A 25,915-nucleotide genomic window follows, 5' to 3' on the forward strand; every position below is an offset into this window, starting at 1 on the left:
TTTAAAAGATCTTATTGGTGGTTCTTAGAGACCAAATTAAGGACGTTCAGCGTGCGATTCCATTGAACTAGCCAAGTCAAAAAAGGACAGGAAATATGGTAAATTGTGGCTTTTGAAATGTAGTGTTACAGAAGAATTCTGAAGGTGAATGGATAGATGGAATCACAAATGAAGAGATACTGAATCGAACTGGCGAGAGGAGATCGATTTGTCTAAATTTGACGAGAAGAAGAGATAGAATGATAGGACACATCGTAAGACACCCAGGACCTTGTTCAGTTGGTTTTTGAAGGATATGTAGGTGGTAAGAACGGTAGGGGTAGGCCAAGGTATGAATATGACAAGCAAATTAGAGCAGATTTAGGATGCAGTAGTTACGTAGAAATGAAAATGTTAGCACATGATAGGGTGGCATGGAGAGCTGCATCAAGACAGTCAATGGACTGACGACTAAAACAACAACAACAACAACAACGTGGCTTATTACATGATGTCAAACATTTTTAGTGATTTATTTGTTTATAGACCCAGTACGGCACAGTGTATACGGAATGGGTTATCTCAGAAACAACCGGACTGATTTTGACATTTATTTCACCATTTGAAAGATAATTCGGGGTCTCATAGCTATGTATCATACAGGAATAAGGGTTCCCATGGGTACCGTGATTTGGGCCCTTTGGCACTTTGGAATAGGCTAAAGCAGGCGAAATATCGAATTTGTCGTACAAGGATAAGACAAAGCTCGTTTTAATCCTCACGTCGCGAAGAACAAAACCAGGAAACCACGTTGCATGGCCCTAAAACTATTTTCTATATATTGACATTACCTTTGCCCACTGTAGCAATCAGATGAAGAAATGACCGGTCGAACCCTAGCAACGGTTCTAGAATACAGGCCTGGTGTTCGAAGAAAGCACGTGCGTGATTGTAGCTAAGGCCAAGGGCAGATTCTGTTTAAACATTTTATACTCATAGCTAGCGTTGATCTGCGAGATACTTATTGTTTCTGGGTCCTCATCTCCATACTTTTCATTAGCATAGTAATGGTGAATACGGTAGAACCAAGTGCTTTCGCTATTTACAAGGTCGATTTATACCTAGCGTTACTCTGCCGAGATACATATGTTTACAGGTGTAATATTTCCATACTCTTATCAACATAATTAATTTGAATAGCACCAAAATGTTGTTTCACTAATTATAAAAGATTCTGCCTAAATGTTTTTAAACTCATAGACAAACCTAATCTTCCGAAATACTCTTATGGTTACTGGATCCGCATTTCCACAGTCTTACCACGATAATGATTGTGAATAACACCAAAGTGTTGCGTTAGCTATTTGCAGGACCAAGAAATAGAAGGAATATCCTCCACAGAACCTGGCCACAGTCAAGACCATGGCCATCTTCATGTAATATCAAATAGCACGATATATCAAACATCATCAGGTGCAAAAAAAACTTCGGTAACATTTATAAATTCCTTCTGTAGAAGTAATGCACATTAAGTTAATGTATCTATAGACATGATATAGGCTTTTGTGTTTATGCCGTGTCAATAATTTCACATTCTATAAGTACGGGCCGTGAAAGCATCAATGGCAACATTAATGTATCTATACATATAAAATAACTTGTCCTGACTGACTGACTGACTGACTGACTGACTGACTGACTGACTGACTGACTGACTGACTGACTGACTGACTGACTGAATGAATGAATGAATGAATGAATGAATGAATGAATGAATGAATGAATGACAGATTCATGATCACCCAGCTAAAACTACTGGACATAAAGAAATGAAATTTTGAGAATACATTCATATTATAATGTAAGTTCTCGCTAATGGGGGATTCTTGGATATTCCGTCGCTAAGGGGGTGAGAACGGTTGTGAATTTTTAGAATGAGTGTATCTATATCTAGAAAACTGAACAGTTAAAAGACACGAGCATTGGTATTTGGAATCTCCTTTAAAAATAAAGAAGTATTTTTGTTTTGGAAAATCCTGTTAACGTGGGTGAAAAAAAGAGGTGAAAAAGGGGTTGAATACCCTTCATGTGGGTACTTATATCTCAAAAACTGAATATGTTACAGTCATGAAAATTGGTATTTGGAATCTGCTTTAAAAATAAAGTAACATGTATTTTTTGTTTTTGGAAAATCTACTTAAGGAGTGGTGAACAGGAGTGACAAACGGGGTGAATTCTTAAACTGATTGAATCTCGAAAGCATAACATGTTACAGACGTGAAAAATGACATTTGGAATCTCCTGTAGAAGTAAAGGAATACACATAATTTGTTTTCTGAAAATCCACTTAAGGGGAAGCGTTAAAGGGGGAACATTTTTAAAATTAGCTTATGTACAATATATATATAAAACTTATTACAGATGTAAAAATTGGTATTTTTAATCTCTTTTAAAAATAAAAGTAACAGGTATTTGTTTGTTTTCGGAAAAAACACTTCGGCGGGGGGAGGGTGTAAAAAGGACTGAAAAAGGGTGAATTCTTCCGTGGCTCTACGCCTCTGCATTCGGGAGACGGTACAGGGCTGGACTTCATGAATTTCCCCAACCACCGTTTGTCTTGAGAATGGTTTTCCGCGATTTTACATTCTCCTACACTATAAGGCGAATGCCGGAACAATTCCCAGTATAGACCACGGTCGCCAACCTCCTCACCTTCTCCGAGCATCTCCTTCACCGTAACGAATCTCCCAGCCTGAGAGACAGCGTCACCCTTCAGGAGAGGAATGAAAACATTTTAGTAGTAGAGAAAGCGAATGACTGGATATCTAATATGAATCAAGCACCTGCAGAAGGGAAGGTACTTGTTTACTCACCTGCCTACATCCTACAAATGAAGAGAGGAACCATACGGGCTAGTATGCAAAATTCTTCTATTTCTTTATAATTCTTTTTCACAATGGCTGGTTGAAATGTTAGCGCACTTGACCATGACCTTATTGTCAAATGGCATAGTGCCCGATCATTGTAAGAAAGGATGACCCCTATTTTCGTCAATATAGGCCCTATTAAATTACTATACATTAATTCATTGCAAGCACTGCCAAAAGAAGGAGCGATGTATTTTGCACTAAAAGATGCACGAATATCATATTTGGACGCAAGAAATTCACTAAGAACATAGTAAGACAATTCGCGTTTCATTTGAAGACATACTCTTTTACTGAAATATCGTACCATGCTTTTTCTTAATATAACTATGGGAAATGGGAGGGAAATTAAATGGGATATGAGACAGAGATAATGCTTACATATAAAATATTTGTAAATGAAGAATATTCGTCACAATAAAAAAAATGTAATGGTGGTGAGGTTTTTTTTTTTTTGCTAGTTGCTTTACGTCGCACCGACACAGATAGGTCTTATGGCGACGATGGGACAGGGAGGGGCTAGGAGTGGGAAGGAAGCGGCCGTGGCCTTAATTAAGGTACAGCCCCAGCATTTGCCTGGTGTGAAAATGGGAAACCACGGAAAACCATCTTCAGGGCTGCCGACAGTGGGGTTCGAACCTACTGTCTCCCGAATACTGGATACTGGCCGCACTTAAGCGACTGCAGCTATCGAGCTCGGTAGTGGTGAGTTGTAATAACGAATAAAAATAAAATTTTCTCATAATAACATATTAAAATGAAAGACATAAAGGAGTGCATTTTGCAAGAAAAACGGTAAACAAATAAAATGAACGTTTCCAGTACACGAAAATAATTCTATTTTGTATAAACTGAAAAGTAGAGAGTAATCTTAAACAATGCACTATTTACACAAAAATAAGAATTTTGTAGCCATTCAAATAATTGGAGGAATGTAATCAAGGAAAAACAGAAACTGAATAGTTCTTCATTACTTTGCTAATATGAAGGGATTTTCATTTTTGGCTTCTCAAATAGCTGTCTGGCCTCCCAGTTGCCTTCTTAGGTTACCCTGATTTTCTGCGAGTTTTAATTCCCTCCGTGCCCTCTTCCTAAACTCTTATCTAAAACCAAATTGTGTCTTCTGAATGATCCACCGCTGCAACAATATTTGATATCCGACGAACACATACCCACCTTGGTTCCCTCTGATGTATGAGTCATGGCGGATGACGTGTAGGAATCGGTAGGTCTAACGCATTTTTACTCCATCCACTTGAAGGAGTAGGGAGCGTTATTTCAAACTTCCATTCGTTGCGGAGTTATGACTTGTTCATGCACGTTCCATACGGTCGATTGAGTCCGAGTCTTCAAACACTCCCCAGCGCACAGACTGTGAAGAAAGACGGCAGTAAGGCGGTAGAGTAAAAACAGTGAAAACTTGTAACAGTCGCCGACTACCGAACCATTTAACGTCTGTATGCAACTCTGTTGTTCTAGCATTTTGGAAACACTGAATTACATCAGATATCCGCATTGGTACGAGACTGATCATGATTACTATTCGAATGGGTCGAGGTGCTGCGTGCTATTCTATATTGCCAAAAATGCATTTACAGGCCAGAAGTCATTCACAGGAGAAAATGTGCTAGGTAGGTCAGTTTTTCTTTTCCTTTCTTTCCTTTTTTCACGAACTTCCGTGTGGTATAAAAATATTCCTTCTTAATATAACCATTTATTTTACCTTTATAAAGCCGTTGAATTTTAAGTGACTGCTGAGTTTAGTTCCCATAGGGTGAATTATTATGAATATGATGATGACGATTATTATTATTATTATTATTATTAATATTATCATTAATATTATTATTATTATTATTTTAGTATTACCATTATCATCATCATCATAATCATCATCTTTTATCCTCAACAACAAATTAATAATAACCTGCCATTAAATAATTATGATCATCAGAGACGCAAGTGTATTTGATAAACCATTCCTATGGAGTTATTTTTTTGCGCTAATCAAACACTTGGGCTGAGATTACATCGTGCACATTTTTTTCACAATTAAATTTCAGTTAAGCAATTGTTTTCTTTGATTAGGAAAAGCCAATATAGCCAGAACGTATAACTATAGAAACATCTTAATCAGTTCCCGAGAAAATGGAGTTGGGAGTGGCCTCTGAGTGCGTAACGTCACAAGCCACACCTCCTGGAAGACGAACACGTGTGACGTTGCCTTGCTTGCTCCTCCTTCATCCTCGGGATTGGCCAAAATCTACTCCATATCGTTACCTGTTTTCCTTCAAACCCGGAATTCTTCTGATCACGAGTATACACTATCAAGGTGGGAATGATAGTGGAGACAAGCGTGACGTCACGAGGCCATGGGACCATGTGTTTTGATCTCGCAAATTTCTCGCAACACGCTGAGAACTTTGGTTGAGTCCACGTGCTCCCGAATTATTCTTAGTAATTTTGTATTCGTGTTTGTGAAAATGCCACGGAAATGTTGTGCATCGGGTTGAATATCGAATAATTATGCCTCAGAAGGTGTTGGAACCGAATACATTCAGTGTCCATTTTTCGAAAGAAACATCCTTACATAATTGGTGGGTGAAAAAGTGGGCTCCTTTGGAGTAGACTGTCGTGTGCGTTAAACATTTCTACCCTGACTGCTTACCATATGAACTTCGATATGCGACTCCCATAGATAAGAAATTGGTTTTCGTCTATGACAGATCGAAACTGGAAGCTGGTTCTATTTCAACTATTTTCGATGGATGCCCTTCCATCTTTGGAATAAATTGCCATTAAAAGGAAATATCCAGATGATAGAGTACTAAAAACTTAAGAAAAGTTAAAAATTGCTAAGGTAGTGGTATTGGAAATGGCTGTTATGAACGACGTCGGAAAATTTGAAAAATGTGGGTATGAAATTGGTGTTAATTTGACGGATATTCAAATTGAAAATATGGCACTGCATTTTAAATTTTTCGATGAAAAACCAGTATTCTATGCAGTATAATGTTCATTTTTATGTAAATATAGATAGATATCTTATACGAAAAAATGAACTGGCGTATGGCTTTTAGTTCCGGGAGTGCCCGAGGACGTGTTCGGCTTGCCAGGTGCAGGTCTTTTGAATTGACTCCCGTAGGCGACCTGCGGGTCGTAATAAAGATGAAATGATGCTGAAGACGACACATACACTTATCCCCCGTGCCTGCGAAATTAACCAATGATGGTTAAAATTCCCGACCCTGCCGGGAATCGAGCTCGGGCCCCTGCTAATCATTTGGCCATGGAGCCAGTCAGAAACATGAATTTTTTTCTCATTAAATGAAAACAAGATGAGATATCCATAGCTGGGCGAAATTTTAGGGCCACAGATATTGTTGCATAATAATTCGGTTGTGTTGAAAATCGCAGTCGTCCGCCTGTAAATATCTTTATTATTAAACGCAGTGAAATGTAACCTTCAAAACCTAAAATACGTTTTTTAAACAATAACAGTGAAATTCAAGTTGACTTTTTATCAAAATACTTTTCCTAAATTTTCACTTCTAAATGTTATCCCCCAAGAATGATCTTGACAGTGTTCATTATTTATCTACACTGTCAAAAAAATAGTGCCAAGAAAATACCATGCTACCACACCCCACATCAAAAATATCACAAATAACCAAGAAAGTAACCTATTCTCAGTCTACATAAAACTACGGCCTCATTCCGTGAAGTTCTTTACATAATTATTGCACCAAGGCAGGGGAATGAATATGTCCATTTCTGAAAGCTGTCGGCAAAATATTACGTGGCATAGAAAGGCGGGTTACTGTGCAATTGTATGAAGTATGTATGAAAAAATTATTAGAAAACAGACGTTGAAAAATTACAGGTTTAGCAGAAATTCACGATTAATTTATAGAGGCAAAAGCTTTCTTGTTTATCTAATATCCTTAGCATTTTCTTTATTTAACCATATCGTGCTCATTGCATCCCGTAAGGACGATCCGAAATGTCACAAATAACCAAGAAAGTGACTTATCCTCAGCCTACAAAAGACTACTGCCCCTCTCCGTGAAGGGCGGAAGGAGGACACGGCAGCTGTCTTTTTAACTGCTCTAACGAAGGGAACCCGCCAAGTGTAACAATCCATTTTCCCAGAAAATTCGCTCAGTGAAATAAGCGAACATATATTTTGACTTATCCGAAGACAATTCGACCGTTTCCATGAAAATGACGGTCGAAGTTTCCGACGTGCTGTATGTGCCTTTTAGCGCGTAACGAGTTCCAATGATGTGGTGGCGCAGCGGCTGTCACTGCGGCTTGACACTTTTGCGCCCCGTTTTCATATCCCATTCAATTGTTTTTGTTTCATTTATCTACTCATGTCCATTGACTATTACTTCCCAAATACGCCTTATCAAGTTACTCAATACAAGGGCGTTATGTTGATTTTAAAATTACAATTGGGTTTTACAAAAAGTGTTATGTATTCATTACAGAATATACAGTATTAGCAAGATACCCGTGCTTCGGTACGGTTTTAAACGGAAAGTTATTATTCAACATTTTACATTTTGTAGAGTCTACTGTCCGGCGAGCCTGTGAAATACGCCCTCACTTAGTACGTCAAACGGTTTTGGGAGAATGATTATTTATTTTCTGATCTGACGCTCATTTAAACTCCATACTGAAGAATTTGAATATTTTAGACCCTATCTTATTTAACATATAGGACGTAAAAGCGACCAACATGTTAAATTTTGATTTTGTACATCGAACAGGAATGGAGGAATAAATACTTTTAGGGAGTGAAAGCTTTTTAAAACATAGAAGACCACCCTTCATAAACAAAATTAAGTTCGTGCCTGAAACGATTTCGTAAGAATGGATATTGTGTTTTTGAGAGTCAACCACCGTATAAACCACTTTAAGGGAGAAATATTTTGAAGTATACGATACATTATACCTAGGACATAAAAGTAGACCCTTCTCATAGAATTACACCATTATACGTGAAACGGTTTTGGGGGGATGAATAATTTCCTATTTCACACCTAGGATTAAAAATATATACGGTACCTCTATTTGGAATTTTCTCCTCGTACTTAAACCGTTTGGGAGGAAGGAAGGAATATATTTTTATCAGATCTTAACCGCCATGTAAATCTCTGAGCGGTTAAATTTCTTTCAAAACTTCTCCTATTTAATACCTAGGATGTAATTTGAAATTTTAACTTCATAACTCAAACGGTTTCATATAAATGCACATTTTTGTCATCATTCCTCACCTCCCAGTCCAAACCACCTTATAGGTTTATTGGTTTAAGCCACCTCATATTTGTATCTTCATAAAGAGAATTCGACTCCTTTTACTCTCCCCGTAAGTTGATTTAACCACCCCCTCCCTCCCGGCCACAAAATACGCGTGTCTTTATTTTTAAAGGAGATTCCAAATACCAATTTTCACTTCCGTAAACCGTTAAGTGTCTGAGATACAGATACACTCATTTTAAAATTTCGCCCCCCCTTTTCAACCTCTTAGCGACGGTATATCCAAAAATCTTCCCTTTGCGAGCACCTACATTGTACTATAAATGTATCCTCAAAATTTCATTTCTTTATGTCCAGTAGTTAAGGCTCCGCGATGATGAATCCGTCAGTCAGTCCGTCAGTCAGTCAGTCAGTCAGTCAGTCAGTCAGTCAGTCAGTCAGTCAGTCAGTCAGTCAGTCAGTCAGTCAGACAGAACATTTTATTTTATATATATACTAGCAAGATACTCGTAATTCGCTACGGCTTTAAAATGAAAGTTATTATTAAAAGTTGTATTTTTGGAGAGTACACTGTCAGCTGAGCCTGTAAAATACGTCCGCAGTTCTTACGTCAAACGCTTTTGGGGGAATTATTATTAATTATTTCATAATCTACCACTCACTTGAACCCCGTATGGGAGAATTTTAATGTTTTAAACCATATCTTAATTAACATTTAGGACGTAAAAGGGACCAACCTGTGAAATTTAGATTTTGTACTTCGAACAGTAATGGAGGAATGAATACCTTTTTAAGGGGCGAATGTTTTGAAATATTTATTAACATCTAGGATATAGAAGACCACCCATCTTAAAGAACGTTATATTCGTGTCTGTAACGATTTCGCAAGAATGGATATTGTGTCTTTGAGAGTCAACTACCATCAAAATCCCATAGGAGATAAATATTTTGAAGTATACGGTATTTTACAAATAGGACATAAAACACTACAAATTACAACTTTGTACAGTACGCCAATCGGAGTTTTCGTGATGGATAATTTAGTTTACGGAGCTAACCTCATTTAATACCTTAACGGTGGAACGTTCAAAAATATTTACTATTTCACACCTAGGATTTAAAATAAAGTATATTCCATTATTTGCATTTTTCTCTTCGTACGTTAAACCGTGACGTCATAATTTCATAATAGTTGATATTCAAAAAGATGAAGGGATGTACGACTCTAAACTATGACGTCATAAACATGGCTACCATGGCAAAAGAGTCGTAGCGCTTGGTAAGATCCTTTTTTGGACATGGTAGAATTTGCCTTTTATGTTAAAACAATTCTAAGACCCGAATTGGCGTTGGTCGGCTTATGTACCGAAGCCGAAATATTTCCGCTTATAACAGAGTACACTGTGCCCTATGGCATGATTTTGAAAGGAGCGATGAAAATAGAAGCTAGAGAAATATAGAATGAAGACCTCAAGGCAAGTATACAGTAAAGGGGCTCTTTTATGTGACATCAATTATGTCGATAAAGTTGATGAGAATTGCTGTATCTTAATGGGACAGACATCATGTTCATTCATCAGCCAGCAGGGTTCTCAGTTATTAAAAGGCCCATCCGAGGTGTCAGAATAAGACTATGAGGACAGTGATGACCATCTGCGCAATGAACTAATTCCTATTTATAACTACAGCTGTTTTCATTGAATAATTGCATGACCCACAGACATCGTTGGTCATCATACTCTTAAACTTATGCCTGTAAACACGGTCATTGCTTCCGTGGATAGAAACTTTGATAACTAGCGAAGGAAGATTTTGGACCAAAAATGGGAACAGGTGAGCACTGCTTTGTGAGCGTATTCAACCACCCAACTAAGAACATTCCTGCACACTTAAAAATATATTTTGGTTACTTTTTCTATGGAATATGAAAAATCTAAGCATGAGCTACTATTAAATAATGTTGAACTTCAAATTTTATGATTAGAGATACGGAACTTTGTTGTCATGAATAACAGATTCATGAAATTTTCATAATGATATTTTTAATATGAAGTCCATACGTGTAAGATCCTTTCTCGTCAGTCTTAAACTCACAATTCCTTCCTTTATAGATAATTATTGCAATTATTGCGAAATGATCACCCTTTTCGTGCAAATCTCTGTACGTCCTGAAATATATCAATTTTATTCATAAACTAGATATTGGGCGTAACTATCACTCAACATGTGCACGATTATATTTCTGTCGACCCCTCATGTTGTGGCTGAGATTCTGAGGGAGGAAGGGGAACAGCTTCTCTCTTTCAGCAGCTTGTCGTGACGTACTCGTTTCCCGGATCTCTCGCCCTGTGCATTTTCATTAATTTCATTTATATTGGGTCTCTTCCTTCTGGTACAAAATATAAGTATCAGTTTAATATTTGAAACGTATAGAGAGATGTACAAAGCATTTAAAATGTTGCCACCGGGCGAGTTGGCCGTGCGCGTAGAGGCGCGCGGCTGTGAGCTTGCATCCGGGAGATAGTAGGTTCGAATCCCACTATCGGCAGCCCTGAAGATGGTTTTCCGTGGTTTCCCATTTTCACACCAGGCAAATGCTGGGGCGGTACCTTAATTAAGGCCACGGCCGCTTCCTTCCAACTCCTAGTCCTAGGCCTTTCCTATCCCATCGTCGCCATAAGACCTATCTGTGTCGGTGCGACGTCAAGCCCCTAGCAAAAAAAAAAAAAAAAATATGTTGCCGGCATGATCTCCAAAGCAACTCTTCATAGAGTTAGCTATCGGCTCTTCGACTTAAACTTTCAGCCAACCTCTATTGATGTTCGTCATTTTTCATTCTATTGAGAAGAAGTTAGAACAAAAAATTCATAAGTAATATTCTGAATAAATTTTATCGTAATCAATTTTCCTGCAAAAACATCCCTAAGAGAGATACATAAGTTTTATGTCTAAGGCCTCCAAATCAGGTGCTGATGTTTTTTGAAAAATTTATAGCTAAAATCTCACTCGCCCTCATTCTAAAGTTAAATACCAACTGTCAAGAAAATACTTGAATCCGTTTCCCGTGATAATATAACAGACATACAGACAGACGGGCAAATAGACAACTACGATATCGAAGCCATTCGAGATCAAAACAAGGTTACACCAGAGAGACGGATTCTCATCCCTACAGTTTAACTACACTCTAGAAATTCTAATGAGAGAAAGGTTTAATAAATGCCCCCATAAATAAAAATATGCGAGAAGATCAAAAGCAACTGCATTGGTTCACCGGCGATTTGGCATTACTAGCAACTGGCTTTGACGAAGTTAAAACACATATATGAGAACTTCGGAACATTGCCACTAAAACTGGCCTTAAAATATCATTAGAAAAGACAGATATTATGTTCCAATAAACCAACACCATTAAAAGATATAAGTATGATTGGTAATAAAGTCGAATTTGTCACCCAGTTCAAATACCTAGGAGAAGTAATAACAAACAACCTAAACGAAAAATCTTGATCCAGGTAAGAATAAACAAGCTCGCTAAAGCACAAATATCTACAAAAAGAAGTTCGTATCCATAAACAAAAAACAAAAACACTACAACACAGTTATAAAACTAGATGCAACATACGCAGCAGAGACACTCTTTCACCAGAACAATCAAAGACCGGTAGATTACAGAAAATCGGAAGAATCTGCATCAAAAAGAATACTAGAAAAACGGACAACAATGTCGTGTACAAAGAGTCGGAAACCATTACTTTTACTATGCGTAAGAGGAGACTGGGATTCTTTGGCCACATAATGAGAATAAAGAATTTGAGACTTCTGAAACAATTGGTACAGTGCAATCTCGACTAAGAAGGTACCACAACAGGCTCCACGTAGGTCAGAGAATTAAGAAGTGATCTGAAGGCAATTGACCTTACATCACAAGACACCACAAATAAGATAAAATAAAATAAAAATACAGGACACAAACATCGCTTCATAGTCACAAGAAAGAAACTCAACACACGAATATTTCCACCACCAGAAAGGGCACGAAGTCCGGAATGCATGAATAAATACTAAATGTGTTTCGACATACTGAATAGTCTCACAGTCCTAAAAAAATATGATTTTCGAGTATCGTGTGAAAAGTACTTTTGTGAAACTCGGGATATATTTGATGCTAGGGCAATTGGCATTACGGATATTCAAAGGAGAAAAGGGGCTAACAGGTGGGCTAAAATTTCTCTCTGAGGGTGGGGGTGATAAAATAACATCCACAGTATGCCATGCCTGTCGAATGTGGGCCCCAGGGGCTTTAACTTAGGAGCGTGTGTAGACCACCCCAGACCCTTACTTGAGTCCTGGCATTGTTTTCACATACTTGTGCCAGGCTCCTCACTTTCATCTATCTTGGTCAACTCTTGATCTTTTCAGACAACGACGGTGTTAGGGAGGCTGTAATTTTCAAGCCCTTGTCCTTCTTTGGCCGACACTTTAATTTTTAGAAGTGTCGGATCTGTTCAATTTTTCCTCTCGATTAGTGTTGATAGAGGATGGTTGCCTAGTTGTAGTTCCTCGTAAAATAATGCTCGCCGGGCTGAGTGGCTCAGACGGTTGAGGCGCTGGCCTTCTGTCCCCAACTTGACAGGATCTATCCTGGCCCAGTCCGCTGGTATTTGAATGTGCTCAAATACGTCAGCCTCGTGCCGGAAGATTTACTGGCACGTGAAAGAATTCCTGCGGGACTAAATCCCGGCACTTCGGCGTCTCCGAAACCGTAAAAGTAGTTAGTGTGACATAAAGCCAATAACATTATTATTATTATTATTATTATTATTATTATTATTATTATTATTATTATTATTATTATTATTAAAACAATGGTAGTGAAAAATTTGCACATCACCTATTATTTTTCTGTGCAATTTTTTATATTTTAGGTGATCGGATGATGAAGACCTGGAACAGTGGTTGAGACCGGTACCGCTTATAATCAACTAGTAATGTAACATTACATCTCTAATTTTTCACAATGCTCGCTGGGCTGAGTGGCTCAGACGGTTGAGGCGCTGGCCTTCTGACCCCAACTTGGCAGGTTCTATTCTGGCTCATTCCGGTGGTATTTGAAGGTGCTCAAATACGTCAGCTTCGTGTCGGTAGATTTACTGGCACGTAAAAGAACTCCTGCGGGTCTACATTCCGGCACCTCGGCGTCTCCGAAAATCGTAACAGTAGTTAGTGGGACATAAATCCAATAACATCATTATTATTAAAACAGTGCTCACCACCACCACCACCACCAGGTGGTTTAAGTGGACTCTCACTAATTGGCCTATTTTAAAAATGGTCCCCTTCATTTTAAAATGTTCCAAAAACATATATTAGCCTACTGTGGATTATTGTTCGAGTATCATGTGAAATCAGCAGGGCGTACTTTTATGAAACGTGGCATATACAGTAGTTTACAATTGTGTTTACTCCCATAAGTATGATCCTTTTTCTCTCATTCTTCGAACGTTCGTTCTTTCACGTGTTTCCTCTCATTCCCGTATGTTTTACTGGTTTTCTTTTTATTTCGTACTGGAAGGTCTTATGGCGACTGTTACCGTATTTTTGTGGTAGGTAGAGGTGAAAGAAGGTGCGGGGGTGAACGGGTCTCAACCTACGAAATTAAAGTTAATGTAAAATTTAACAAGGTTATATTCTCTTTTCAAAATCAAGAAATAACAAGCATGGAAGGTACAGAGTAGCAAGGCAACAAAAGAGCAACAACAGTATTTACAGGCTTTGGGCTTCGAGCCCCGGACTCACAGTTCTTGAGCAGTTAGCCCAAGCTTACATGTACATAAGGTTTAACAAAGGGGAAGAAAACCCCAATCACGCCCAGGAGCACTTGCTCCAAATTACACAGTAAGACCTCCTAGAGGCACGCAGAAACAAATTTCAAAAGAGCGATCCGCTCTCAAAATTTTAAGCCTATCAAAAGGCCACACCTAACTCGACCTTCAAGCTGTCCTCTAAGGACGTAAACACAGGGGTAAAATACCCAACCTACTGAGGCCTTTTAAGCGAGAAAAGGATAATTGCATGGCCTCTAAAATACCAATGTGAGAGGAGGCGAACTGCACTCCTAATACATTTTGCTTTAAAACCTAATCTGGCTCTAGGCCACAAATGCAAGGGCTAATCCCATACTAAAGAGGTGACTTTAGAAAAAAAACAATTTACATTACGTTAAAGAAGAATAGGTTGTGAAAAAGTAAGTTCACCTGAAAACAATTGGAGTGGGAGCTCGAGAGGGTTAAGCACTCTCTATCCCAATATGTGACTTTAAAAGAGAATAGAGCTAAGAGTCGTTACATTTTAGGGAAAAGTTACATGGTGGAAACGCTTCGGACCCGCCCCGAGAGTTAAACTGCTGAGCTAGCAAGAAAAGAAGTTATTAACCGGCCATTACCTGGTTGTTGAACTGCTGCCCGAAGAAAGAGGCGCTACCCGCCCCCTGCTGTGTACTTTACACACTGAAAGATGGTACTGAAGTGGCGCAGAGACCCTAAAATCAGCAGTTTATATACTCTCGCGGAAAGTTCGAGGCGTTTCAGGTAAGAAAACACCCGCCCACAATCATTTATTGGTTAGGGTTAAGCAGCATATCCAATTTGAAGAAGAAACACCTTATTGGTCGTAAATTAATTAAAGAAATTCAGGATTGGCTAAATTCAAAACAAGGGGAAAGAAAGGGGAATACAGCCAACTTAAACAATACCAGAAAGAAATTTAACAAGAAACAAACTTTTGAAATAAAAATGTCTCCAAAAAACAGTTCTTTCACCTTGCACTAGGGTGCACTATTGTAGTTCTTCAGTAGTGTCCTCTAGAAGAGAAAGTTCACACTTCTTACTACAGGTAAAACAAAAATACATCAAAAATGACCCACGTGACATCTTCTAAGAAACTTGAAAATTAATACATTAGATAAAGTTCAGACTTCCTCCGCCAGAGGAGTTTCAACTGGCGCAAATTTTAAATTAGCGGCGTGGAGGTGTACCGCCCGGTACAGACCTCCCCCCCAAAAAAGTTCCTCCAGGGGTGACACATGAAATTTGTTTGAAAATAAGGTCCAAGTTATGATGTTGATATGGAGATTAATTGCAGAAGCGTTTATAAAAATTTTCTAAATTTGGTTTGATCCAGTTTCACAATTCTTGTAGTAACCGTTGATTAATGTCTTTATGTTTGTAGGAATTGAATTCAGAAGAGAAACTTTTAATACTTGAAAGTGAAGAAAAATTTTCTAAGTCCACCAAATATTGCAGTAGAATTCCCAAGTGTAGTAATTGCTGATAGTAAATGTCCATGTAGTTGATTAAATTGGATGGCCAGACCGGCCGCTGCAGCTTATGTCCAGAGGAGGCCGCTCTGACCCCTCAAGTACCCTGAGATACCGCTCGCCCGCACTATGAGAGGAGTAGGAGTAGAGGTGTTGCAGATCGTGCGCCGCACATCAGCCTTGGCCGGGAGGAGGGCTCCGGCTCGCCGTACACAGGTTGGCCTCACTGGGGAAGGGCGGGCCCATACCCTGCCTCAGGAACGGTACGGCGCCGCGCTGCTGCGGGGGCACTGAAACATTAAAGCTCGGCGGCAGAATTTTGTTTGACCAGAATGATTTTTAGGGTACAGTCTCAGTGGAGGAGATGAGTGGCCAGCGGCGTGGAGATATTTATTTCATTCCTCTAAGCCACTGTGTGTTGTGGAGCAGGAAACGGGAGCGTGGTAATGGCCGTGGCAAAGACAGGATGGCAGTTTAACTAATCGGGGAAGGTTTACAATCAATGGTTACAGACAAAGTAAACAGATTCCAAGGGCGGAAGGTCTTAAGAGTGAAACCCCTCAAAAAAAAATATAACCTTCCTATTTCTTTCAAAATTATATGAAGCAAGTTAACACAGAAATTACACCGGTTTCACCTGTGACAGGTGAACCCTAAATATCCTCTCGGTGTCTGGATTACTTAACAATAAGGTAACGGGAGTAAGGAAATCGAGAATGATACACGGCCCATGAAATCTGGGGGCAAGCTTGCCCGCGGGAACAAACTTCTTGACCATCACCTGGTCACCTACCTTCAAATGGGTGGGTCTCCGTCCACGATCATATCTTTCCCTAACCTTTTCATGAGACACTTTAAGATTGGCTTTAGCCTTCTTCCAAAGATCTTTAATATTGTCCGGGTCTATTGTCTCGGGTAGAATGTCACTCAGAGACCACAGGTTAGAGAGCGGCGTGTTGGGAACGAACTTGAACATCAACGAAGCTGGGGTAAACTTGTGAGATTCATGAACCGCCGAATTCAAAGCAAAAGCTAACCAATGCAGGGACGTGTCCCACCTAGAATGATCTTCATGATGATAGGCAATAAGCGCGGACCTTAGATTACGATTAACCCGTTCAGCCAGAGATGGTTGAGGGTAATAAGCAGAAGTCGTCACATGAGAGATGGACAAATCAAAACAGAATTTACGAAGAAAATTTGATGTAAAAGCCTTAGCATTATCAGATACAATATATTGACACGGACCAAAAGAAGCAAAGATAGAATTTAGACAAGTAATGGTGGACTGAGCGGTAGCCAGCTTAGTCGGAAATAACCAGGAAAATCTTGTAAAACCATCTACACATACAAAGATGAACTTGTTGGCATTTCCCTTTGACTGGGGGAAGGGTCCTACATAATCAATATACAGGCGTTCCATGGGGCGCGAAGTCTGATGCGAAGACAAAAGGCCTACCTTGGTGGATATGGTGGGTTTACTAAGCAAACAAGATTTACAAGCTTTTACTAGTTCACGGATTTCACCGTCCATACCCTTCCAGATGAACCTTTCACGAATCTTTTCACGAGTTTTAAAGATTCCAAGATGCCCCCCTAATGGGGTCTCATGATAGTACTTAAAGATCATAGGTACAAGAACAGCTGGAACGACAACTTTCATCATCTTATCATGCCTCGAAGGGCAACATAGAACACCATTCCTCAGTACATAAGGGACAACATCTTCCCCAGAAGAAAGGGTTTCCATGATCGGAGCCAGCGTCGGATCTTCACGTTGGTATTTCTCGATATCCCTAAAGAGCATGGGAGCATCTGTTAAGATGGCATTAACATCAGATAGTATGGACTCGGGAGGTGATGAACTGTCGACCGGTTCATGGGTCTCGACGTCGTTGGAAAACATACGGCTGAGTCCATCGGCAACAACATTTTCGGTACCTCTGATATGCCTGACATCGAATTGGAAGGCAGAAATTCGGATGGCCCAACGGGCTATACGACCAGTACGACGCGGCCTACCTAAGACCCAGCTTAAGGCTTGATTATCTGTCTCCAGGTCGAATTTGACATGTTCCAGATAGAGACGGAACTTCTCTAAGGCAAATAAGACTGCCAAACCTTCGAGCTCATACATGGAATACTTGGCTTCTTGAGCCGATAGAGTCCTAGATGCATAGGCGATGGGTCGCCTCCCTAATTCAGTCTCTTGAAGAAGGACTGCAGCTACTGCTGACGACGACGCGTCAGTTTGGACGATGAATTTCTTTGAGAAATCAGGCATAGCAAGGACAGGGGCATTACAGAGAGCTAATTTAAAATCTTCAAAAGCGGCTTGTTGGGAAGGTCCCCACTCGAATTTGATGCCTTTCCTATGAAGAAGGTTCAAGGGCGCCGCTCTATTAGCGAAGTTAGGAATAAACTTCCTGAAGAAATTCACCATACCAATGAACCTGGCGATACCTTTAATGTCCTTGGGAGGTTTAAAATCACGGATGGCCTGTGTTCTAGAATGATCGACGGCAACACCATCAGGTGACACAATATGCCCTAGGAATGACATAGAGGGCTTAGCAAAGGCAACCTTGGACAACTTGACAGTTAACCCAGCCTTACGAAGGCGATTGAGAACTTCTCGCAGATGATCTAGATGTTCTTCAAAGGTCTCCGAAAATACGACGACATCATCCAAGTAGTGATACAAGTACTCAAATTTGATGTCGGAGAAGACCCTATCTAGTAGCCTAGTGAGTACAGCTGCTCCCGTGGGGAGCCCGAAAGGCACGCGGTTGTATTCATACAAATTCCAATCCGTGGCAAACGCTGTAAGATGTTTAGACTCTTCCGCTAGGGGAATTTGATTATAGGCCTGATTCAAGTCCAAGATAGTAAAGAACTTGGCCTTACGAAACCATGAAAAACACGAATGAAGGTCAGGAAGGGGCACAGATTGTAACACCACCTTCCGATTGAGAGCCCTATAATCAATGACAGGCCTGAAGCCACCTTGGCGTTTCGGGACTAGAAAAATAAGCGAAGAATACGCCGACTTAGAGGGCCTAATAATACCATCCTTCAACATCTGATCGATAATTTCTTTCAGAGCCTTCATTTTTGGTGGAGATAGCCTATAAGGTGGAAAACGGACAGGAATCGAATCCGTGACCTCAATTTTGTATTCAATAAGGTCAGTAACACCAAGAGTATCAGAGAACACCTCTGGAAACGACTGACACAACTTACGAATACTATCAGCCTGCTCCTCAGGTAGATGTCTAAGGTCTAACAACATCTCATCCTGGGTAGGCGAAATAGATGAACATGATGCAGAATTACATTTTAACAACGGGATTTTACAATTGGAAGCAAATTTGAATGTGCACGACTTACTCTGAAGATCGAGCACAAGACCAGTGTGAGAAATGAAGTCCGCTCCCAATATGATGGGGCAAGACAAGTGCTTAGCCACAAACAATTTGATTTTCCATGTAAATTTAAAAATACGAATTTTGACCTGTAAAGAACCTAGAATTTCTAATGGAGATGAATTAGCCGAAACATATTGGATCGAAGAGGAACAATAGTCAGGAAGTTTGCAAACAGATTTCAATTTTGCATACCATTCAGCCGAAATAATAGAACAAACACTGCCTGAATCTAATAGAGCCGTTATAGGCTCATTATTTAACTCAATTTTGAAAAAGGGGACCGGTGCGGGGGTATCCGCCGCAATCCTAAGACACTCTTTGGGGCATTCAAAAGATGGATTTGCAGATTGAACGTTCCCTGAATTTTCGATCTGTTTACCAGGGGCTGAGCCTCGGAAAGGTGGATTAGTCGACTCAGCCGTAGCCACTAGTCACTTTGTATTATTGGCATTGGTGGAATTTGCAACAGAGGTTGAGCAGGAGGGGGTGCTATTTGAATTTAGGCAATTCTTGGCGATATGTGAGAAAGCCCCACATTTAAAACAGCCTTGTGATGAACCAGCTCCATTATTTGCCCTACTAGTTTTGACCAATGGACATTTATTGCGAAGATGGTCAGGCGACCCGCAAGCATAACATTTACGGGGTGTGACTGGTCGGCGAGGTGGAGGCCGAGTATTACTAAACGAAGGAGGGGGTTCTTTCGCGACACGCAAGGAATCGGCGTATCTAACTCCTTCCGCTGAGACGGCCAATGCTTCAAGTTCAGAGAAGGTTTGCGGGCACGCCGCGAAACACAAATATGACCTATAAGATGGTGAAATGCCTTCCACAATAGCCTGTACAATCTGATCCTCAGGGAAGTGAAGAGCAAACACCCTAGTATAGAACTTAATGTCTTGTTGAAATCAGCCAGATTTTCATCCAATCTCTGTACTCGATAATAGTACTTCTGAATCAGAGATGACCTCGCGCGAGCAGGAATAAAATTTGCAAGCAGATGTGCATGAAAATCTTCAATAGATGACTGATCGGCAATGGCTCTTACTATTTTATCTGAGAGAATACCAATTGCATAAGGATAAATTATCCGTAAAATTTGACACGGAGAAAGAGAAAAATCAAGGGCATGATCTTGAAATTCAACTAAAAACCTTAAGAATGAAATAACTTCACTGGTGGTATTAACAGAAAACTTAGAGATACCTCTGAGCAACATTGCTAATGGATGAGGCAAGCTGCTGAACCCAGGTGACAAAGTAGGTAAAGGTTTCAGTGGCAAAGAAGTTAGTTCAGAACGTACATTATTCAACGACGTACGGCGTTCAGACTCGTTGTCCAATGGGGCAGAGATAGTTTGAGCTCCAACGGTTTTCCTATTGACTTCTCCCTTAGGAGTCTCTTCCTCGCTACCTACATTCACCGTAGCGGGTAGATCAGTTTTGGGAGGAACTTCCCCAGTTAACAATTGAGTGACCTTACTAGATAATTCAGAAATATTTTCAAGCACCGTACTAGCTTCCTTCCTCTGAACGTCATTCAACTTTAGAGACAACAGATCGTTAACTCTATTTGAAAAATGAAATAGCCTGGCTTGCACACGCTTAATTTGATTAGGAGAAGGATCATTTTCGTCAAAAAAACTAACTACCGATGCTAGCCCAGTAGTATTCTCGGTGATCGTGGAAAGAGAGTTGTCAATTTCTTTCTCTCCCAAATTGGGGATGGAAATGGGCAAATCAAGGGACTCTCTAAGCTTGTTTGTGTCTACCGCAACCGTGCCTCCAGATTGCACATTTCTAATAGTCAATTCATAGATCAACTCCTCTTTGCGCAAATAGTTAAGATGGAGAACATCGCGAGGGCCGGGCATGATGACAGAACAATTTTGAAACAGGACAAATCAAAAATTCCAGCAACTGAGAAAATTGTTAGAGTTCGGATCAAAGCAATATTTAGCCGTCAAAAGGGGCTAAATTGAGACGCATTCAACCACGCTCTGCTACCACTTGTTACCGTATTTTTGTGGTAGGTAGTGGTGAAAGAAGGTGCGGGGGTGAACGGGTCTCAACCTACGAAATTAAAGTTAATGTAAAATTTAACAAGGTTATATTCTCTTTTCAAAATCAAGAAATAACAAGCATGGAAGGTATAGAGTAGCAAGGCAACAAAAGAGCAACAACAGTATTTACAGGCTTTGGGCTTCGAGCCCCGGACTCACAATTCTTGAGCAGTTAGCCCAAGCTTACATGTACATAAGGTTTAAAAAAGGGGAAGAAAACCCCAATCACGCCCAGGAGCACTTGCTTCAAATTACACAGTAAGACCTCCTAGAGGCACGCAGAAACAAATTTCAAAAGAGCGATCCGCTCTCAAAATTTTAAGCCTATCAAAAGGCCACACCTAACTCGACCTTCAAGCTGTCCTCTAAGGACGTAAACACAGGGGTAAAATACACAACCTACTGAGGCCTATTAAGCGAGAAAAGGATAATTGCATGGCCTCTAAAATACCAATGTGAGAGGAGGCGAACTGCACTCCTAATACATTTTGCTTTAAAACCTAATCTGGCTCTAGGCCACAAATGCAAGGGCTAATCCCATACTAAAGAGGTGACTTTAGAAAAAAAACAATTTACATTACGTTAAAGAAGAATAGGTTGTGAAAAAGTAAGTTCACCTGAAAACAATTGGAGTGGGAGCTCGAGAGGGTTAAGCACTCTCTATCCCAATATGTGACTTTAAAAGAGAATAGAGCTAAGAGTCGTTACATTTTAGGGAAAAGTTACATGGTGGAAACGCTTCGGACCCGCCCCGAGAGTTAAACTGCTGAGCTAGCAAGAAAAGAAGTTATTAACCGGCCATTACCTGGTTGTTGAACTGCTGCCCGAAGAAAGAGGCGCTACCCGCCCCCTGCTATGTACTTTACACACTGAAAGATGGTACTGAAGTGGCGCAGAGACCCTAAAATCAGCAGTTTATATACTCTCGCGGAAAGTTCGAGGCGTTTCAGGAAAGTAAACACCCGCCCACAATCATTTATTGGTTAGGGTTAAGCAGCATATCCAATTTGAAGAAGAAACACCTTATTGGTCGTAAATTAATTAAAGAAATTCAGGATTGGCTAAATTCAAAACAAGGGGAAAGGAAGGGGAATACAGCCAACTTAAACAATACCAGAAAGAAATTTAACAAGAAACAAACTTTTGAAATAAAAATGTCTCCAAAAAACAGTTCTTTCACCTTGCACTAGGGTGCACTATTGTAGTTCTTCAGTAGTGTCCTCTAGAAGAGAAAGTTCACACTTCTTACTACAGGTAAAACAAAAATACATCAAAAATGACCCAGGTGACATCTTCTAAGAAACTTGAAAATTAATACATTAGATAAAGTTCAGACTTCCTCCGCCAGAGAAGTTTCAACTGGCGCAAATTTTAAATTAGCAGCGTGGAGGTGTACCGCCAGGTACAGCGACGATGAGATAGGACTGGGAAGTTAGCGGCCGTGGTCCTAACTGAGATACAGCCCCAACATTTGCTTGGTGTGAACATTTTAAACCAAAGGAAACCATCTTCTAGATTGTCGACGGTGGGGTTTGAACTCACTATCTCCGGAAAGAAGCAATTACGTGACCCAAGCAGCGCAGCCAAGTCGTCCCTTCACTGTATACAAATTTATTAGTATTGCCTAATGAGAATGCTAAAAGCAACTAACAAAGCTCCAGTTGTAAAGTGTATAAATCTTTGTAAAACTACAATGCTGGCTTACAAATTCTTATAATTATGATGAGACTGCATAGAAGACCTGCTTTTCATTGTTAAATTGTTAAAAGTGAGAGAGTGGAAAAGAAATCCATCCGGTAGAACAAAAAGCCGAAGAAAAGTACGGGTTTTTTTTCTCTACATAATATTGCACAAATATTTTTATTTAGCATTCCTACAGTTAAAATATATTGAGTTATTTTCTTCCGAGTCTGAATTTTTTTCTAGAAGATTTAACGTCATGCCAATACTAAGCTTTATATTCTCATCCAATGCCGGAAGTAAGCAATCACTACTCCAGGTAGGCTTACAGATATATAAGGTTGTGCGGAGTGATGCTAAGCACAGAACAGAAATAGCCAAACGGACACTGTTGGAGCTGTTTGACTTTTGCTTCCTGTTCAGCTACGGTGACTTAGGAATTTCTGCTCACATCTTAAGTACAAGTCTGACATTACAGCCAACATAGCTGCAGAACGCGCCAGTCACACAACGCGGGCTTTATTGCTTGTATATTTAGCTTTGAGTACCGCATTATACTTCAGATAGGCGTATATACAATCTTGAAAGCCAAATATCAGAAGTAATCGGATATCTGAGTTTTGGGAAATCCATTTGCTCTCCATAGTGTGCCCGTGGCTATACACTTCAATAGTAAGGATTTTACTGGTTGCTTTAACATAGGTACATGGGTCTTACCATCAGGTTAAAACAACAGTATCTAAGAAATGCCGAACTGAATTTTCCCTTACGTAGCTCTTTAAAAATAAGATTATACGACAGTGACACTTACCTCCCGTTCCACAGTTGCTCGATCTAGCTGTAGGGTGTGAGGTATGTGAATCATGGTCGGTGGCACGATACACGAGATGCACGTGCTGCCCATCTTCTGCAGGCTTCGAAGTCTTCGTTGGTTCTATGTAGTACATATCTCTCCGCACTCGAACATATCCAGCCTGATGAACAGGATTAAGAGAAACATTTCATATACTCGACAACGAATCCAATACCTCACTAAAGGCAATGGGTTGGGATATAGTTTCATATCTGAAATATTTATTTGATTTCTTTTTGCGTGAAAGAGCTATACCAAATGAATGGAGAGTTGCAATTGAAGCCCCAGTATACAAAGAAAAGTGTGTTAGATATAAAGCGGCTAAAGGCCGGTCAGCTTGACGTGTGTTATATGTAAGCTTCGGAAAGGCGTTCCTTGCGATTATATTAGACACGTTTGCTGGTTTGATAGAAGGCAATTCGGGTTTCCTGTCAGGCTCAACTTGTAGAATGTCAGCAATATATAGCAGATATTTTAGATTCAGGAGGTCAAATTGATTGTATCGCTATTGACTTATCCAAGCCCTTTGACAGGGTATATCATGGAAGATTACTTTCTTAATGAGGATTATTGGAATAGTCAAAGATGTGATAATGGGTGGCTAAATTCCTTGAAAATAGAACTCAGAGAATTAGAGAAGGTGAAGTGTTATCTGATCCCCTAATTATTAAAAGGGGGTTCCCGCAGGGCATTATTATTGAACCTCTGTGATTTCTTACATATATAAAAGATATGAGTACGTAACTGAAATATTGAAGGATGATGTTATACTCTGTGGAGTAATAAATATGTTACAGGATTGTGAGCAAATGGGGGGGGGGGGGGGGAAGGATCTCGACGAAGTTGTGAGCTGGGCGTCAGGGAATGATATGATAGTTAATGGGGTGAAAAGTCAGTTGTAAGTTTCACAAAGGGGATAAATCCTCTCAGTTTTAATTACTGTATTGATGGGATGAAAGTAACTCATGGGGATCATTCCAAGTACCTAAATGTTAATGTAGGAAAAGATCTTCATTGACTAATCACATAAAATGGATTGTATACAAGGGTTACAGATATCTTCATATGGTAATGAACGTATTTAGTAGTTGTAGTAAGGATGTAAAGGAAGAGAATGATTGTCGCCGTAAGACCTATCTGTGTCGGCGTGACGTACGACAAATTGCAAATAAAAAGGAAGAGGATGTATAACTCACTGGTAACATCCCAATTAGCGTATGGCTCTAGCACATGGGGACCCTCACCAGGATTACTTGATACAAGCACAGAAAAAGATTCAAAGGAAAGCGGCACGATTTGTTCTGGATGATTTCAGACAAAAGAGTAGAGTTCGGGCTCGAAACGTTCCGCTTAAACTAGCAGCTCGTCTCGTTACTTCCAAGTCTTCCCAGTCCAACGTTTGTAACATTTATATAACGCCTGGGTAACAGCACTAAATGCAAATCGTTGGTGACTGATTGATACCACGATGAAGTCTCTAAATTACTCTTCAGAACATCTGAACACAAACAAGATCCTACTACTGGATATTTATACCATGAGGCACAATGATGAAGACTGATCGCACTTCAGCAGAGGTATTCATTCTTTTTGGGCTTGCTTGTATTTACTCTTTATATTTGTGATCCCACAGTCTTCTAGGTGATGGGGGTGGTGGTGATAATTGTTCTAAGAGGAATTACAACTGAGCAACACTCCTCGCTAATCAGGGGGGAAATTAGAAGAGGAACAACACTTCGAAAAATTGAGATATCGGCAAAAGAAAGCCAAGGGTCACGAAGGAGTTAAAAATACAAGACTACTTAGGCCTCGAAAACCTAATATCCTTGGGTTCGCAAAAAAACAGTAATTGAACAAGGAAGGTCTGATAGGAAAGATGAAGACGACGAGCCTGGCATAAATAAGTGGAAGCAGTGCCAGACTCATTATGGGAACCGTGGTCGCCAACCCATGCTGCGAAGCTCATATCATCTGGTCCATTTCATTCGCCTCTTACGACGGGCAGGAGATACCGTGGATGCTATTCTACCGACCCCACCCACAGAAGGTCTTTCTTCGATGCATAATATAATTTCAGCTGGCATGCAAATACCAACTTGTCAATCTAATCCGGATTTTCAATAATGACAAGAAACGGGGTTCAGCTTTTTGAGCCCTGCAACAAACTGTAGCATTCTCGTCTTAGTGAAAACGTGCATTTTATAACACTGAATCAAAACGTAAGTCACTTTGTTTATTAAAATATTACTTTTAATAACAGACATGTTCTGATTTGGTTGAGTGGTTTGGACATGTTAGCTTTTCCTTGCCTCCAATCTGGATACGCTTGGGATTGCTTGAATTACATAAAGAAGACAAATAACGTGTTTATTATTTAATTGATACTAATTAATTTAACGGAAA

The 25,915-nt window shown here is 39.9% G+C and overlaps 1 protein-coding gene across 1 annotated transcript in view; it reads right to left on the minus strand.

Moving 5' to 3' along the window:
• The window catches only part of LOC137497198 (A disintegrin and metalloproteinase with thrombospondin motifs 12-like), a 273,946-nt gene that overhangs the window by 231,082 nt on the left and 16,949 nt on the right, over window positions 1-25,915 (minus strand). The window contains exon 2 of the mRNA XM_068225728.1: window positions 23,471-23,633. Within this exon, the coding sequence (XP_068081829.1) occupies window positions 23,471-23,633 (163 nt within the window). The remainder of the gene's footprint in view (window positions 1-23,470; window positions 23,634-25,915) is intronic.

This window comes from Anabrus simplex, chromosome 1, assembly GCF_040414725.1.
Source record: "Anabrus simplex isolate iqAnaSimp1 chromosome 1, ASM4041472v1, whole genome shotgun sequence".
Lineage (NCBI taxonomy): Eukaryota > Metazoa > Arthropoda > Insecta > Orthoptera > Tettigoniidae > Anabrus > Anabrus simplex.